This window comes from Ipomoea nil, unplaced genomic scaffold (assembly GCF_001879475.1).
Source record: "Ipomoea nil cultivar Tokyo-kokei standard unplaced genomic scaffold, Asagao_1.1 scaffold2926, whole genome shotgun sequence".
Taxonomy (NCBI): domain Eukaryota; kingdom Viridiplantae; phylum Streptophyta; class Magnoliopsida; order Solanales; family Convolvulaceae; genus Ipomoea; species Ipomoea nil.
In genome coordinates this window covers 482,634-501,358 of record NW_017619354.1, presented here as the reverse complement: position 1 = coordinate 501,358, position 18,725 = coordinate 482,634, and the positions used below count along the sequence as shown (strand labels likewise).

Here is an 18,725-nt window from a genome sequence, read left to right as displayed (position 1 = left end):
GCAAATTGACCAGGAAATAAATGGAGATGAACATATAAAGTCAGAAAGGACATTACATTATGTGCAGGTACTGAACAGACAGTAATAGGATAATAAAATTATATCACTTGTGTGAATTCCTTAGATTGTTCATTGCACAACCACCTAGAGTACATATCATAGCTTACATGGTATCTGAAATATTGAGTTTTTGAGTTCTCTGCAGAATAACCGGAAGCCTTTCACTGATAATGCTTGGATCATTATATGCGGCAGAATCAATAGGTAATCCTTTCTGCAGAAATTAATTACACCAACAAGAGACAAATGTTTCAAGCAAACTTCAGAGTTAAGCAAGTACAAACTCTCAACTGAAAAATAGAATGGAGACAGAAATGCAATTAAAAGTTTAAAACCAAAGTTCTACAGTGTACTTTTAACTGAATAAATCCTTACAGCCTAATTATTATGGCTGAAATGCAAACAACACACCCTACAGTACAATGGAAACTGTTGATGGGCTGTAATGAATAAGTGGCTGCCTTAGATTGTCAGAGAACATTAGGGCCACCAAGAGGGAGAGAAATAACTTACAGAAGATAAGGATTGAAATGAGGTTTCTCTCCAGCAGCTTTCACGAAGAATAACTGATTTTCCATGCTCCACAAAAGCACAATGCAAACGGGTATCTCTCAGCCGCATCAACGCCCCATCAACCCTAAGCTGTTAGATAGCCAATTAGTCAAAGGAATAGACGCTCTAGAATAAGGCAAAATTTCAATCAATCAATTCTTGATTATGAACTTGATTGTTTGGACAGACTAACTCACCCAAAAACGCATCAGAAGGAACCAACCACTAGGCATGACTCGCTAGACAATTACAAAATTAAAGATCAGTCCATGGACAACCCTGAAGATGCTTGCATTGACACTAAGGTAGAAAATCAAAGTCAATGTTTACCACTTTAACCGTCAAAAGAGCTATTCCACTATCAGCTAATTCATCTTCATATAAGACAATCTGTTAAAAGTTGGAACAAACATTACTTGTGCTGCCCACAAGATATTAAAGACAAGAATATGATAAATATATATGCCTACGTGGCTACATGCTCCATGAATCATCTGATGATAGAGTCACTACCTCATCATAAAATAGAATAGGTTCCCTTAATGCAAGTGCAACCAAATCAATTTTCTCCTTGCAATCCTCCCACTGAAGACTGCAACTGCTTTTGTTCAAAGTTCCTCTTTCATGCTGTTCACAGCAACAGAAAAAATAAATTGAATAAGTCAAGGCAAAACTAAAAGCTAATGAGCTCATCAAAATTTCTATAGAATTGCAGAAAAGATATAAATCAAGAAAGGCAATGGAAGAGATTACTCTGAGAACAACCTTAAATATGAGTCATTTGCATTGCCAGTTTAATAATTAATCTTCTAAATAAGTCTACAATATAATATAACTGGATAACTGATCATTCATGAATTACTAAATTCTTATGCAATAAAGTGGTTGTACAAACCTGAGAATTTATTTCAACTGTTTCACTTCCATAGTATGGTGTTGTGAAGGTATAGTCATAATCAAGCACCAATTGCTGTGAAGGTTTACTGCAGGATCAAGAAAAAAGTGAAAAAAAATAAATAAATAAAAAATAAATAAATAAATAAAATACTCATTTGAGCTAAATTCATGTCAACTTTCAATCAACCAGAAGTCAACACTGAAACTTGAGAGCAATTTGCTGGAAGTCTGAAAGTATCTAATAGCAATATCCTTTGTTTTTCTACTTAAGCTGTCCTGATTCATTATACTCTAAGGAGGCATTTGGTTTTAATGACGGTATAAGGGGGATTATAGGTTTGGAATTGCATGAGATTATAAGATTAGATAAAAGATGAAACTGAATGGGACTAGATTAATAGTACTACATTTGGTTGATTGGTTCATAGAAATTGTGGGACATAACTAACGTCTAACAATACTATGTTTGATTTGGAGAACTAATGATGGCACTAAATTTAACAATAACAAAACATTAGAAAGCTGTCAACACATAGGTTGGGACGTTGGGTAGCAAGTTAGGGGGGGGTTGACCAGGTGAATATGTTAAGAGGTAGTAGGGGGTGAGATTGTTACGCCCATGGATTGGATCTCCCACAAGATGCCATCCCAGGCATTTAGGCCAAAAGCAAACAAGGGACTTGGTGGTATAATGAGGTATTGGAGTCTAATCCACACTAAACAAGCAACCTCTAAGGAGCCATTATTATCATATTCAGCACTTAATGGTGAATTTGAGAAAATGCACTGAGCTGATTTAGTTTAGTATGCAACACAAGAGGATGAGACTTGATATCCTAACTTTCACTGAAAATGCTAATGTAACTTTTCAAACAAATAAATGTTAATACTGAAATGCAAATATTCTTAGTCACTTGGAGTGTTAAAATGAAATTTCATTTTCATTCTCACTTAGAAAGAAGTGAAAGAGAAACTGTACTTTCTGAATTTCCATTTTGCAGCCGCTGGAACTTCAACAGGTGGCAGTGCTTCCTGCTTCCAACCAACCAGTGCATCAAATGCATTAAAGTGAATTTTAGTACCAGTAGCCACATGTTTAAGAATCAGAGCATTCTCCCCAAATATCATCTCTGGCAAGTGGGATGTTTGAAGTCTTTCTTCCCATCTGCAATATACACTGCTATTAGTCTGAGGAAAAAATCCATTATATTATTGGAGAAACAACTTCCCACTGTCCTTGTCTTAGCCATTGATATTTGATATATAAACAGATATGCAAGAAAAAAGCAATATGCTTTCTATATATTATAAATTATATTCAGCCTATGTTTCATCCATTACAAAACAGAGGCTCTCCCTTCCTTTAAACCAGAGCTCAACAAATTAAGAATTGAAAGATTTTGCAGTGTGTTTTCTAAAAGGTGCAGTTTGCCACGAATTTGGTGTCTGCCACTTTGATTGCTAATTTGCCAAAGTTAGGGCCATTACTTTGCTTGAGCTGTGCAACTTTTTCAAAGCTTCCATTGGTTCTTTCACTTGAGCATTAGGAATTGTTATAGGCCCTGAGAAATCCTTTTCCTATGAGTGCTAGTCAGAGAAGAGGGTTGTAGTTGAATGTTGTGCGGTCTTTGGCAGCTCTCTACAGCTCAATGATATCTATACTTCATATAATTCTCAAAAGTTTGTTTTTTTTTTTTTTTTTTTTTTTTTTTTTTTTTTTTTTTTCCAAAACTCATTCAATCAGAACAGCAGGAAATCTAATTGAAACAATATAAGAAAAACAAAAAATTTCTTGCAAAAATATATTTCAGTCGATTCAGGAAATGAAAATCCAATCGCACGGACCTAAACATGCACAGGAATTGATGTTTAGCTCACAAAAATTTAAAATGCTACTAGTGAATCAGAAGCAGAAACAGAAAGGAGAGTACTGTTGACGATGTGCGGAGTTGAGAATGGAGCACTTGCGAGACTCGATCTCCCAACCGTGAATGCGAAGTCCTCGCCGACCGCCGGAGAGTAGCTCAGCTCCGGCCGCCTTTAATTCTTTCTGGTCGCCCTCCCACTCCATCCTTATCAGATACGGAGTAAATAATACGGGATTATTTGTAAATTTGTAAAATTTATTAAAATAAAATCAAAATACACACTGCTTTAGGCTATCGTCAAGCGAAGTCGGAAACGACATGGATTGATTAGGTATTTCCGGTTTTAAGGACGGGGATGAATTAATTTTCAGTAATTGCACTTTTACCCGTAAATTAAGCATAAATGATAAATTAGTCTTTTATCCCTTTTCTTTTTTTTTTTTTTTTTGGTGAAGCAAAAGCACATTCATTAGCATAACGCAAATTATGCCGTGGACATGAGTCCAAAACGACGTCGTTTTTAGGGAAAACGTGGTCTTTTAGTTAAAAAAAAATTAATTTTATCTCGTCGTTAACGGCGTTATTCGTTTGTGGAATTATGAATGTACAGTTATGAAATTATGAATGTACAGTTATTGAATTATGAACACAGAGCTCTGACATTATAAACTTACAATTATGAACATATAGTGATAAAATTATTAACATAGAGCTCTAAAATTGTGAACATAGAGCTTCGAAAATTATGAATGTACAGTTATGCAATTATGAATGTACAGTTGTGCAATTATGAACACAGAGCTCTGACATTATGAACTTACAATTATGAACATATAGTAATAAAATTATGAACATATGCTCCTATAACAAAGAGGTCTGAAATTAAAAAAAAAAAAAAAATGGTGGAAGATGACGGTGCCACTAACGATATTGTTACCGTGTCCACAATGCATGCTGGACACGGATCCATAACATAACGATTCTTAGCATAAACGATGGGCTTCCCCTTTTATTTGCCAAGATAATACTTTGCCTTATATACACTGTATCCACAAGCGAGTTATATGTTGGAGGTAGACAAATTTGAAATATGCAATTTGTAATATTATATTTTGTGAACATATATCCATTAATGTGTATCCAACTATTAGCTTAGGCTTTTAGTTGAGATGGAGCACATGCTTCAATTTGGTATCAGAGCCAGACCTTCGAATCTCAACGCCACTCATAAGCGACTACGGTTTACCAGTCCACGTGTTGGTTAGAATCCACCGTACACGTGAGGGGGCGTACGGCGTACGGTTTACCGGTCCACGTGTTGGTTAGAATCCATCGTACACGTGAGGGGGCGTAAGCGACTACGGTTTACTGGTCCACGTGTTGGTTAGAATCCCGTGAGGGGGCGTACGGTTTACCGGTCCACGTGTTGGTTAGAATCCACCGTACACGTGAGGGGGCGTAAGCGACTACGGTTTACCGGTCCACGTGTTGGTTAGAATCCATTGTACACGTGAGGGGGCGTACGCGACTACGGTTTACCGGTCCACGTGTTGGTTAGAATCCACCGTACACGTGAGGGGGCGTACGGTTTACCGGTCCATGTGTTGGTTAGAATCCACCGTACACGTGAGGGGGCGTACGGTTTACCGGTCCACGTGTCGTGTTAGTTAGAATCCACTGGTTAGAATCCCGTGAGGGGGCGTACGGTTTACCGGTCCACATGTCGTGTTGGTTAGAATCCACTGGTTAGAATCCCGTGAGGGGGCGTACGGTTTACCGGTCCACGTGTTGGTTAGAATCCATCGTACACGTGAGGGGGCGTAAGCGACTACGGTTTACCGGTTCACGTGTTGGTTAGAATCCACCGTACACGTGAGGGGGCGTATGGTTAACCGGTCCACGTGTTGGTTAGAATCCCGTGAGGGGGCGTGTGAGCATATATCCATTAATGTGTATCCAACTATCAGTTTAGGCTTTTAGTTGAGATGGAGCACATGCTTCATATTTTTTTTAGAAAAGGGTCAAATAGACCTCTAAACTTTACCCCAAAGGTCAATTAGATCCCTAAATTTTACAAAAGTGCAATTAAACCCGCAAACATGTCAAATTAGATCAATGCAACCCAAAAATCGGTAAATGACCTGTTATTACAGGTCATTTCAATTCCGGCGACTGACAACGAATTCCGGCGACCGGCGAAAAAATCCGGCCGTCCGGTCGTCTTCCACTGGAGAAAACAACCGGATGCCCGCCTTCTCCAATGGAGAAGGTGGTATTGTCGTCGGTGACCGGATTTTTTCGTCGGTGGCCATAATTCCTCGCTGGAATCTGTCGTCGGAATTGAAATGCATTTTTGGGCTTCATTGACCCAATTTGACATGTTTGAAGATTTAATTGCACTTTTGTAAAGTTTAAGAGCTAATTGACCTTCGATGTAAAGTTTAGGAAGCCTATTTGACCTTTTTCTCTATTTTTTTTTCTTCAGTATATTACTCTTATTTATATTTGGATTCAAATCTATATGTTGGAGATAGACAAATTTAAAATATACAACTTGCAATATTATATTCTCCTTTGCCCTTACACTTGACTTCTAATCAACTATTGCTTGCAACTTATCTTTAACTTTTGGACGATTTGATAGAACTTTGACAAAAGAAATTTTGGGATCTTAAATTATTAACTTAATTTCATTACACATCATCAAGATCTAATTTAAATTGTATTCTAATTTCTAACAAATAACAATTGAATAATTTTGATCATATACTCATGTTTGTGACAGTTATGAATGCAATACAATTTGACCATATAATAATTAAATTATAGGTATATAAATTTGGGGAAAATTACTAATTAATATGTACATGGGCGGATCCATGAGGACAATGGTGTCAATAGGAATGACAATGGGGCGGGGTGGGTGCAGGTAATACTCAATCCGTAACTCTAATTATTTATATTACACTTAAATCTAATAAAAATCTTATACTATAATTGTAATTATCACATTGATTTTTTTATAAGTTTGAACATAATTCTAAAATTTAATAAGAGCCAATGAAGTTAGTTCTTAATTGGAACTAAAATTGTGTTGATAGTATAAATTGTATTAAGTGTTTAATTCATTATGCATTTTCAATTATAAAATATACATTAACTTATATAATAAATGAATACTAATAACAATATATATAAGTGCGGGTGCGGGGATACCTCCTCCCATTCCCGCGCGGGTATATAAATTCCCCCCCATACTCACACCCATTACCCAAATTATGCGGGTATTTTAAAACCCATAGGGACGGGAATGCAGGGAGCCCGTTGGGTACGGGTAGAATTGTCATCCCCAGGTGTCAATGGGGCAGTTGCCCCCATTACCCCCCTCCCCATCTCATATATATATATATATATATATATATATATATATATGTATATATATATATATATATATATATATATATATGTATATATATATATATATATATGTATATATATATATGTATATATATATATATATATATATATATATATATATATATATATATATATATGTATATATATATATGTATATATATATATATGTATGTATATATATATATATGTATATATATATATGTATATATGTATATATATGTATATATATATATATATATATGTATGTATATATATATACATATATATATATATACATACATATATATATATATATATATATATATATATATAGGGAAGGGATCAGGTGCATTTGTGACTTCCTGTGCGGATGTGCGGTGGATTAATGTGCGTGAGGTTTATACTTAATGTGCGTGAGATTTGTACTCAATGTGCCTGAGATTTGTACTTAATGTGCATCATGTTAATATGCGTGAGTTTTGTACTTAATGTGCCTGGGTATTGTGTTTAATGTGCGTGAGATTTGTGCTTACTGTGCGTGAGTATTTCAGAATTACGAGCTCAGAAGGAAGCAGAACAGAAACTCACGCACATTAACGCTCAAGCTTCTTGTTACTTCTTCCTTCAATTTGGCCATGGATTCTGGATTATCAACTACCTTCAATGCAGTTGAATGTTTATATAAATGACGCACGCACAGTAAAATTTGCACAGCATCTAAGTGTGGATTTCTCTTGTATTATTCCCATAATTCTTAACCACCATAGCTCGCCTCCACATCATCATTATCAGGGAGGGGGCAAATGGCTACTGGGGATGGGGAAGAAGCTGACATCAATATTTCTGCTGCATTTTACATATTCACGCACATTAAGTACAAATCTCAGGCACATTAAGCACAACACTCACGCACATTGAGTACAAATCTCACGCACATTAATTCACCGCACATCCGCACGGGAAGCATTCAACCGCACGAGAACCTTTCAATATATATATATATATATATATATATATATATATATATATATATATATATATATATATAAATTATAAGATGTTTAGCAGTTTAGGTAGTGTTGCTCTTTAAAATTTAATACCATATGTCATAAGATCAAAACCAACTAGCAACACTTCTTTTTTAGACATTTTTTAATTCATTTGAAGTTTAATTTGCCTTCACTGAAAAATCAACGGGTCCACCATGAATATGTAGTTTTCCGTATATATTATGTATAGAGTTGACCATATAATTATTAAAATTTGGATTACATTTAGGCTGCGTTTGAAAACTGATTTTCGAAAGTCATTTTTTGAGTTTTCAGTGTTTGGCTAGAGGGGAAAAATAGAAGTCAATGGAAAATAGGAATGTGGTCAATGAAAAATAGAGATGATTTTACGGAAAATGACTTTCCATTTTTGGGAGGGAAGTCATTTTCTGTTTGCACCAGTGGAGCAGCCAATCACCCGCCGCCGCCGTCACCACGACCATCGTACCACCCACCACCACTACCAACACCATCATTATATATTTTAAATATTTAAATTTAAAAATAATTATCCTCATTTTTAGAAAATGAACCAAACTTGCCAAGACAGTTTTCTGAAATGCAACCAAGCACGGAAAGGAAAAATATTTTCTTGAAAATGACTCATTTTCCAAAAGTCATTTTTTTACTTTACAATCACACTCTTAGGGTCCGTTTGGAAACCAGGAAAATGACTTCTGGAAAATGTTTTCTGGAAAATGAGTCATTTTCCGGAAAACATTTTCCTTTCCGGTGTTTGGTTGCATTCTGGAAAACTGTTTTTGTGTGTTTGGTTCATTTTCTGGAAAATGAGTAGAATTGTATAATTAAACATTTTAATTATTTTATTTAGAATATTACAACATGTATAATAATATATAATAATATAATATTAATTTTAAATATAATAAAAAATAGCTAAGTTTTTCAACAACAAAAAAAAAAAACTAATAATATATCAAAAATATTATGGTGGTGGTGGTGGTGTAGTGGTAGTGGTGTTATTCGTTATATAATAATAATAATAATAATAATAATAATAATAATTGGTGGTGGTGTGATGGTGGTGGTAGTATGACGATGGTGTGGTGGTGGTGGTGGTGGCGGCGACGGTGGTATGGTGGTGGCGGCGGCGGCGGTGGTATGGTGGTAGTGGTGGCGGCGACGGTGGTTGCGGTGGTATGGTGGTGGTGGTTGCGGTGGTATGGTGGTGGTGGTGGCGGTGGCGGCGGTGGTGTGGTGGTGGTGGCGGTGGTATGGTGGTGGTGGCGGTGGCGGCGGTGGTGTGGTAGTGGTGGCGGTGGTATGGTGGTGGTGGCGGCGGCGGTGGTATGACGGTAGTGGTGGCGGCGACGGTGGTTGCGGTGGTATGGTGGTGGTGGCGGCGGCGGTGGTTGCGGTGGTTGCGGTGGTATGGTAGTGGTGGTGGCGGTGGTGTGGTGGTGGCGGCGGTGGTATGGTGGTGGTGGCGGCGGCGGTGGTATGACGGTAGTGGCGGCGGCGGTGGTATGACGGTAGTGGTGGCGGCGACGGTGGTTGCGGTGGTATGGTGGTGGTGGCGGCGGCGGTGGGTGCGATGGTATGGTGGTGGTGGGGGCGGTGGTATGGTGGTGATGGCGGCGACGGTGGTTGCGGTGGTATGGTGGTAGTGGCGGCGACGGTAGTGGTGGCGACGGTGGTTGCGGTGGTATGGTGGTAGTGGCGGCGACGGTGGTTGCGGTGGTATGGTGGTAGTGGTGGCGGCGGCGGTGGTGTGATGGTGGTGGTGTGACAACGGTGGTATGGTGGTGGTGGTGGCGGTGGTATGGTGGAGATGGCGGCGACGGTGGTATGTTGGTAGTGGTGGTGGTGGTGGTATGGTGTTGATGATGTTGGTGTAAAAGTTGGAAAATGACTTCCCCCAAAAAAAAGGAGAAGTCATTTTCCATAAAATTGCCTTCCTTTTCCATTGACTTCCACCCCATTTTCCTTTGACCAGTCATTTTCCAATGTAACCAAACACCAAAACCCCGGAAAATGACTTCCAGAAGTCATTTTCCGGGTTTCCAAACACACCCTTAAGTTACTTCCTTATTAGGATTTGGAATAAGTAATACACCAGCCATATATACTTGTAATTATGGTTGTCATTAATGCACACTCATAATTGTAGTAGTCAAACTTAACAGGGTAGCTCAAGTGACAAATGAGCTTATTTTGTGGAGAAGAATTTCGGGATAACTCGGGTTCGATTCTCACAAGTGATGATCTCCTTTGGGCCGTTAAACGGACAGAGAAGACCTGGACCACAATGTGTAAAAACATTATAAAAGACAATGATATAAAATCATGCCCATTTTTTGTAACTATTTAAATAAAATTTTAATAGATTTCGGGGGGGACTTAAAGGCATAAATGGTCTAGCTTCTGGGGTCTTCCCCCTTCCCTTATTTTTCCAAAAAAAAAAAAAAAAAAGGCATAAAAGACTGTATAAAATATCATATAAAAGATTGTATTGTGCAATTTTGGGAAGGAAAATTTTAATGCAAGCATTTCTATTTCGCTTTTGACCTTCAGTGTGCAGTCATCCTAAGATAAATCTCAAATATGTAACATTTTTCTTTAACAAGAATGTAATACGTTTTTATGAGTTAAACAGATCGATATTAAATTTTTATTAATACTATTAAAGGAACAAGTAGTAATTTATTTGAAAAATGTAATATTTGTTGATTCATAAAAATTATTACATTGTTTAAGAAAGTATTACATAATTGATATTCCTTTAATATAATTTTTATATTGTGTTTGAATAAACTTATTCAATTAGCTTAAGATTTTTGAGAACTTATTTTAAACAAGATTATGCTAGGAATTTATTTTAAACAAGATTTTTGGTAACCTGCTATCAGGTGAAATTGTATACATTTAGAGTGTTTAATTGTACTTTTTTTTCGTTCAGTGGCCTAATTGCATTTTCAAATTACGTTCAGTGGCCAATTTGAATCTTATTTTTTTTTTAAAGTTTGAATGATGAAATTAAATTAATGAAAAAACTCAGTGAATAAAAATATGACATTTTAGAGAAAAAAATATTTTAAAACTTCTTCGAAATTCAATTTTCAAAGAATAGTGGACCTGCTTAGAAATTAGAAAATAAAGGACTAATTAAGTAAGAAATCTATATAGTATATAAAGAATATATATATTACGTAGTAATATAAATACAATTAAAAAAGCTTTTTATTTTTCTTTTTGTCTTTTTTTTTTTTCTTTCAGAAAACCCTACGCTAATGATCGAGTAGAAGTGTTCTTCTATGATTTTGTTTTGGTGGAGGAAGTGTTCTTCTATAATACTAACACTTGTTTCTCTCTCTACATCTTTATCTGATATGTGTACCCAATATTCTTCTGTTTCTTTAGCGGCAACCGGTTTTATTTTTTATTTTTTAAATTTTTTTCCAAGTATTCTTTAAAAGCCCCCTAGCTACCCCTCCCAACTCTTCATCTCTCTCACTAATACTCTTCTAATCACACCAATTATCTTCATGGACGGCAGAAAGGAAGACAATCTTGAATGGTGGCTGTTGAGGGATTCCGGTTTGTTGTCGGTGATCGAAAATCACAACCGGCTCCCAAGTCGTTTCGTGCATGTAACTCCGGCCGCCGGAAACTATTCCGGCCAGTCCAATGGATTTCAAAACCCTAATCTTAGGGATAGTGATAGATTCCAGGTAAATATAAACCACCCTGTAACTCCGGCCACTGGAAACTACTACTCGGATGGATTTCTAAACCCTAATATTGGGGATAGTGATAGATTCCAGGTAAATATAAACCCTGATCTTTCCCTCTATGTGGATCTTGAGACGGCGTTTGGTGGCATGAGCTTATCATCTAACCAATCCAATAATAATTTCCCAGCTGCTAGTTCACGTATTGGGACAGGAATGGGAATGGGCTGTGTATCCCCATATGGGAATTTGAATAGAATGGAAGCATATGGGCGTGGCTATGATAGGAATCTAACAATGAATAATGGTTTTGAGGGGGGTTTTGGTGATCTAAATTCAAATGGGTTTAGGGTGAGATCCAATAACACTGGATTAGTGGACTACAATTTGACTAATAATAATCTCAACAACATCTATCCTCCAACAACTCAAGATCATCAGCGTCGCTCTTTGTTGTTTTCGAGTTTGGAGGAATTGAGGGGGAAGATACCTTTGGTAGTGACTAAGGATCAACACAGCTGTCGTGTGTTGCAAAAAAAGCTGGAGGAGGGGAAACCTGACGACATTGAGATGATATTCTCGGAGGTTAAGAATCATGTTTGTGAACTTATGGTTGACCAATCCGGGAACTATCTCGTCCAAAAGCTTTTCCAAGTATGCAACCCACAACAAATGACCGAGCTGCTTGCCTTCGTCATCAGAGATCAGTGTCGGTTAATGGCCATATGCCTTGACATGCACGGGTATATATATATATATATATATATATATGGGTTTTAATTTGCTAACGTTGTTGTTCTGTTTGTTACATATATATATATATGTTGTCTGTATTGAAAAGTGTGAGCGTGCATATGTAGGACAAGAGCCGTGCAAACAATGCTGCGGCATTTGACGACGGTGGAGCAGAGGGCGGTGGTTGTGGCGGCTCTCAGGCACATCACGGTCACCTTGACCAAAAGTGTTAATGGCTATCATGTGATTCAGCACTGTGTCAAGTTCTTCTCCAATGAAGAGAAAAAGGTACTATATATTCTTTTAATTCGCATAGCTAGCAGGGAAACCCACAACCCTTTCGGGAAATTATGGAATTTCTAATCACCTGACCAGATCTTAAATCAAGTCGAAAGTTCTGACCCCGAAAAAATCTTTGTGGCTGCTATTTCCGATCACTTTTTGCATTCGACTTGATGATCATTTTCTGGTGGTTGGAAATTTCATAATTTCCAGGTGCAGATCTCTTGCCATCTTGCCCCGCTTATTAAGTTGCATTATTCTTAATTTGCATTTGTTGTGCAGCAAATTCTGAATGTTGTAGCGGATAACTGTGTGGACATTGCAACCGACAGGAGTGGGTGCTGTGTCCTACAACACTGTGTTGAAAACGCCGATGCACAATCTCGGGAGCGTCTTGTGGCTGAGATAACAGTTAATGCATTGGTTTTATCTGAACATCCTTATGGGTATGTATGTATGTATAGCCTTTAATTTGCTTGCTTGAATTGGCTTGATCTAAATAAAAAATAAATATGATGATCAGGAACTATGTTGTGCAAAACATCCTGGGGCTAAGGATACCGCATTATAGATCAGAGATAGTGAGACAACTTGCGGGGAGATTCGTTCATCTTTCAATGAACAAATACGGGAGCAACGTGGTGGAGAAATGCTTGAAAGAGTGTAGTAGTAGTAGTGGTGAGAGTGAGGCTCGGATCATCATTGAGGAGATCGTTTCCAGCCCTAATTTCTTGATGGTTCTTCAAGATCCTTTTGGCAACTACGTTGTTCAGTCTGCACTTGCTGTATCCAAGGTTCATTTCATTTCTCCACCATTAATCTAATCAAACAAACCTTAATTCATCAATTTCCAACACACATTCATTATAATATTCTTGAATGTTTTCTTTAATGATGCAGGGAGCGCTTCGGTTTGCATTGGTTAACATTATCAACATGCACTATCCGTCCCTGCACAGTCATCCCCACGGCAAAAGGGTTTTGGCCAAGACTACCAGAACAGGAAACAAGCTAATCTAAGCTAAGCTAAGCAGCTTATTAGTGTGTAGTATAAGTGCATGGCCGGGGCGATATATGTGTTGTAAGGTGTTAGTTGTTTATTCAGGGGCATTATATATACATATTTATATATGTATGTTGTCTGCAACTTAATTGTCTGTCTATGTTTAGTTTAGTGCTCATAATTATATTGCCTCTTCTTAATGGTCTGCAATTAGTTGTAGTAGAGCAGATCATGTACAATAAAGGGACTATTATTATTGTATAATCTGTGCTTTCATTGCCCTTGCTTGCTTGTTATTATAAACTAGGAATAATGATAATGTTCTGCAGTTGCTTCCCTTTTTATATATCAATTTTTCCTCATAAAAAAGTGAAAAGAAATGGAGAGTTGGAGAAACAAAAGTTGAGATTAATGTAGTTTCTATTTCTAAGAGTTAGATACTCCTTTTAGGGTTTCATTACTCCATTTTTGTTACTTTCTTTGCAGACCGGTTTCATGTCTCAACTCCCTCCTGCAAGGTACTGCCTTCATTAGTTTTTGTGATATTTGTTGTGTTAATTAGGGTACAATGAAAGAAATTTAAAAACAGATTTTCTCAGTTTTAGAGTTAATCAGCCCGTGTATCTTAATTAACACTAATTAAGGTGGTTACTAATAAACTAAAATTGTACTATAGATCTCCTCTCAACTTGAATTGTAGATATCCAAAAATTTGTTTGATCTAATTCAATGAATTTTGAAAAGGAAGTGCTAAAATCTTGGACTAATTAATTAACTTTGTGTTCACATTTTCCTTTTAAAAAGTATTTAGTTACATTGGATTAAAGATGACAATGTGGTTAGATACACTTGGGTTGGTATGAGCTTAGCCCCACATGCTATAGTGTTAGGCCATCATAACGATCTTCTATATTAGGCTGTGTCGTGCCACCTTCCATGTAATGCAATCATTGTACTATGGATCATAATGGAATCATTGTACTATGGATCATAATGGTCCAACATTGAAAATAAATATTTATTTGTGGTGCATACTGCATATTATAATTTGCCAATGTAAATATGTAATGTGGGTTGAGGAGGTCAAGTTGGGAAGCTAGGCTACATTACTTCTATCTCTTTTTAATTATTTAAATTTAAATTGTAACCCAAGAATGTATTGATTTGAATCTCTTTTACTTACAAAGTAAATCCCAACAACTTTTATATAAAGACTCTCACACACATACTAGTGATCGATAAGCATCTTTATATATTACTAATTTAAATTCACATTGCAAGTTTGTACTTATAAAGTATAAATTTTAACTTTATAAATGTATAAATAATATACAATTTTTTTTTTAAAAGCTACTGACTCTATTACATTGTTCAAACATGTAATAAATTTAAAATTTATAATTATAATTTAATTTAAAAAGTATAAGTTATAGTATATAGTTTATAATATTTTAAAAATTATTACTTTAAATATTTTAATAGATTAAAGTGGATTGTGTTAGGCTAAATTAAAAATATGTGCTGAGCTGGCACAACTGACATTAGTGTCAAGCCATATAGGCTTGGGAAGGATTGACACTAGGGTGAGTGTGGAGTGGATTGGAGCGGATTTGGGGAGAATCCGCTAAAGACGGATTTGAAAAATTTCATTTGCATCCGCATTAACATTTGCAAAGGGTGTGAATCCAATTCGATGTGATCCTCTAATAGAGGATTTAGTGGATTGGATGCTAATCGAATGACGGATTTTAAATTTAAAAAATAAAATAATTTATAAAACAAGATTTTAAACATTAAAAAAATCAAAATAATCAAACATTTTAGAAGTTGCTGAATTTTTCTAGACAGATTCAATGATTCATATTTACCCTGATTTTTGGTCATTTTAATCTCAAATGTAGGATTTTATGTCTCCATAAAAGTTGCAGCCTTATAAGTTAGCTTTTCGGTATAACTTGAATCATCTCAATTGGATCATTGTAGACAAAGATATGCTTAAAATACTACACAGTGGTAGCAGGCCATGAATGCATGTTTTGGCTACTTTCCTAATTCCATGTCTTGCTTTCCAATCTCCTTTTGATGATTTCCATTTTTTTTTTAACCTTCTTAAACTTCAAGACTTGATTTTTTCCAATTTCCAATTTGTTCATCCAAGCAAATTAGAAACCAATTTCTTTGTTCAAAAAAAAAAAAAAAAAAAAGAAACCAATTTCTTATTATAACACAATACAAAAATATTTCCAAATCTTTATTAGAAAAGTCCATGATTTCCAAATTCAATGATTGATGAAGTGGATACAGATTGGATCAGAGCGAATTTTACGAATTTTGCGGATTTGAATGAATTTTGTGGGGATCTTTGCTCACCCCTAATTGGCACCACATGACTTGCCTTCACTATATTGGACTAAAAAACCTAATTGGCATCGAATATATATAGAGTTTGTTCACCATGAAAATGGCCATCAAGAAAACACTAAACCGTAGTTTCTCAAAACTCAAATGGTCATAATGCCACCTTGTACTGTGTTGCTGAGTCGTCCATCATACCAAGGTTTGGAAGACTTGGAGTCACATGTGAGCCATCTCGGTCAGTGGTGCCTCCAATGCATCGGATCCCATGATACAAAGGTTCGGAGGACTTAGACGTACTCACAGGTGAGTCGTCTCAATCAATGATAGATGTCACCTTTGCGCATGGAGGAACCAAAAGACAAGAACAATGTTTTCTACTTTTTCTAAGGGCTATCTTGTTTTTGAATGGGTTACTGCCTTGACTTGCACAGGTATCGCACGCCCACTATCTCACTTCATTTTGCTACATCATATCATATCGTTGTGTGTTTTTTGTTTATTCTAGTTTATTTGCCTCCGTGCGTGATTTGTCAGTAGCCATATATATGCCGCCTTGACATGTATGCACGACTATCGCACGATCACTATCTCACTTCATTTTGCTACATCCGTTATGTTGTTGTTTATTTCTTGTTTATTCTAGTTTATTTTTAGAGTTTAGGGTTTAGTATTTTTGTCACTACCAATTAATTTGCGCCCTAACTTTCTTTGCATCTCTCCGGTTTCATGCCTTCATCTTGCAAGGTATGTACGTACTGCCCGCCTTCATTACTTTTTTCATTTTGCAATGATTGTTGTGTTAATTAGGGTACAATGAGCCAAACACCTTGTCTTCAGATGGCACTTTGTGGCTCCCCTTGAAGAATGTCACAAGATCGAACCGGTATTGACCCTTTGCGCTGCATACTTAAAAAAAATCTAGAACAGATACTACCTTGTAATAGAGATCGAGTAGAGTAAATAGTATTAAAAAAAAAAAATTTATGGTACAATGAATGAATTTTTTAAAAAAGATTTTCTCTATTAGTGTTGACTAGTGTTTTACCTGTGTGATGCATGGAATAAATTATGTTATTATGAATTTAAATAAAAATTTAGAAACAAAAATGAAAAGATGTTAACATGTATAATATAATAATAATACTTTTGAACTTCCATATATTTGGTCAGTGCAAGTATTTATTTTCATATCATACAAATTAAAATTAAAATTTTGTATGGTTACTATAGTCCCTAATCATACATGTAAATATTTAGATAAATTTATTGAGAAATTAAATCAATTTATTCATACGAAGTGAAAAAGAAATGGAGAGTTGGAGAAATGAAAACACAAAAAAAAAAAAAAAAAAGTTATAGATTATAATAAATATACTACATAGAACAAGAATTTAAAAATCAAAGTTGTCTTTTAATTAGTTTCTAATTCTAAGAGTTAGGTATACTCCTTAGGGTTTAATTACTCTATTTTTGTTACTTTCTTTTCCCAATTAAAAGGTTGAATGACTTGAACCCAAGGGCCTTCTATACCACGGTCCGACAGAAAATTTGAGATAATGTAAATCACGATAATTCAATGACTTAGCAGAACATTTTTGTTACTTTCTTTGCAGATTGGTTTCATGCCTTCCTCCCGCAAGGTACTACCTTCATTAGTTTTGCTTTCTTTTTCACTTTTTGTGATATTTGTTGTGTTAATTAGGGTCAATGAAAGAAATTTTAAAAAAGATTTTTCTCTATTTTAGAGTTAAGTAGATACTGTAGCTTAAATAACACTAATTAAGGTAGTTACTAATTAACTAAAATTGTAGATCTCAATTTCAATTGTAGATATCCTCATTTTCGCAAAATTTGTTTGTTCACGGTTTCCTTTTAAAATTGTTTAGGTGCATTAAATGGAATTTTAATTACATTGGATTAGAGATGACAATGTTATTAAGTCCACTTGGGTCGGTATGAGCTCAGTCCACGTCCAGACATTGTATAATATATTTTAATATATTTTTATGATTTTTTAGTACTTTTATTTAAGTGTAATAATTGGAAAGAGCCTCTAATGAGAATTGAACTCACAACCTTTCGCTTACAAAGCGAACACACTACCACTATGCTATGGAGGCTTAATGTTTGTATAATATATTCAGTTTCATTTTATATACACTGCAATTTCATTTTAACATAACTACATTTTCATTTAAACATTTATATGTGATCCATAGTATAATTTACCATGTTGTATGGGCTAGGCAGATCAAGTTGGGATTACATTTATATGTGATCCATAGTTTTTGTGATATTTGTTGTGTTAATTAGGGTACAATGAAAGAAATTTAAAAACAGATTTTCTCAATTTTAGAGTTAACCAGCCCCCGTGTATCTTAATTATCACTAATTAAGGTGGTTACTAATACACTAAAATTGTACTATAGATCTCCTCAACTTGAATTGTGGATATCCAAAAATTTGTTTGATCTAATTCAATGAATTTTGAAAAGGAAGTGCTAAAATCTTGGACTAATTAATTAACTTTGTGTTCACATTTTCCTTTTAAAAAGTACGTACTTAGTTACATTGGATTAGAGATGACAATGTGGTTAGATACACTTGGGTTGGTATGGGCTCAGCCCCACATGCTATCGTGTTGGGCCACCATGACGATCTTCTATATTAGGCTGTCGTGCCACCTTTCATGTAACGCAATCATTGTACCATGGACCATGATGGTCCATCGTACCATTGAAAATAAACAATTATTTGTGGTGCGTACTGCATATTATAATTTGCCAATGTAAATATGTAATGTGGGTTGGGGAGGTCAAGTTGGGAAGCTAGG

The 18,725-nt window shown here is 35.7% G+C and overlaps 2 protein-coding genes and 1 non-coding gene across 3 annotated transcripts; 1 reads left to right on the top strand and 2 right to left on the bottom strand.

Annotated features, from left to right (window-relative positions):
* Positions 1-5: 5 nt before the first annotated feature.
* LOC109162054 (TIP41-like protein) lies at positions 6-3,705 on the bottom strand. The gene is made up of 8 exons (XM_019310700.1): positions 3,441-3,705; positions 2,489-2,674; positions 1,508-1,595; positions 1,126-1,239; positions 943-1,002; positions 810-851; positions 574-702; positions 6-274 (listed from the first exon to the last, which is right to left on the bottom strand). The coding sequence occupies exons 1-8, from the start codon at positions 3,578-3,580 to the stop codon at positions 164-166; spliced, it is 870 nt and encodes a 289-aa protein (XP_019166245.1). The 5' UTR covers positions 3,581-3,705; the 3' UTR covers positions 6-163.
* A 7,623-nt stretch (positions 3,706-11,328) lies between these two features.
* LOC109161652 (putative pumilio homolog 8, chloroplastic) lies at positions 11,329-13,551 on the top strand. The gene is made up of 5 exons (XM_019310142.1): positions 11,329-12,257; positions 12,375-12,537; positions 12,814-12,977; positions 13,055-13,325; positions 13,432-13,551. Exons 1-5 carry the CDS (start codon positions 11,329-11,331, stop codon positions 13,549-13,551), a joined length of 1,647 nt encoding a protein of 548 aa, XP_019165687.1.
* A 4,389-nt stretch (positions 13,552-17,940) lies between these two features.
* TRNAT-UGU lies at positions 17,941-18,012 on the bottom strand. Its single transcript has one exon. It is a non-coding gene; the product is annotated as a tRNA-Thr (tRNA).
* Positions 18,013-18,725: the final 713 nt, after the last annotated feature.

Excerpts from the sequence above, each read along its gene's own strand:
- LOC109162054 (XM_019310700.1), bottom strand. The coding sequence starts at position 3,580 with ATGGAGTGGGAGGGCGACCAGAAAGAATTAAAGGCGGCCGGAGCTGAG. Across the intron at positions 852-942 it reads CTCTTTTGACGGTTAAAGTG|CGAGTCATGCCTAGTGGTTG; the intron begins GTAAACATTGAC and ends GTAATTGTCTAG. Across the intron at positions 275-573 it reads CATTTCAATCCTTATCTTCT|AAAGGATTACCTATTGATTC; the intron begins GTAAGTTATTTC and ends TAATTTCTGCAG.
- LOC109161652 (XM_019310142.1), top strand. The coding sequence starts at position 11,329 with ATGGACGGCAGAAAGGAAGACAATCTTGAATGGTGGCTGTTGAGGGAT. Across the intron at positions 12,538-12,813 it reads TCTCCAATGAAGAGAAAAAG|CAAATTCTGAATGTTGTAGC; the intron begins GTACTATATATT and ends TTTGTTGTGCAG. Across the intron at positions 13,326-13,431 it reads CTGCACTTGCTGTATCCAAG|GGAGCGCTTCGGTTTGCATT; the intron begins GTTCATTTCATT and ends TTAATGATGCAG.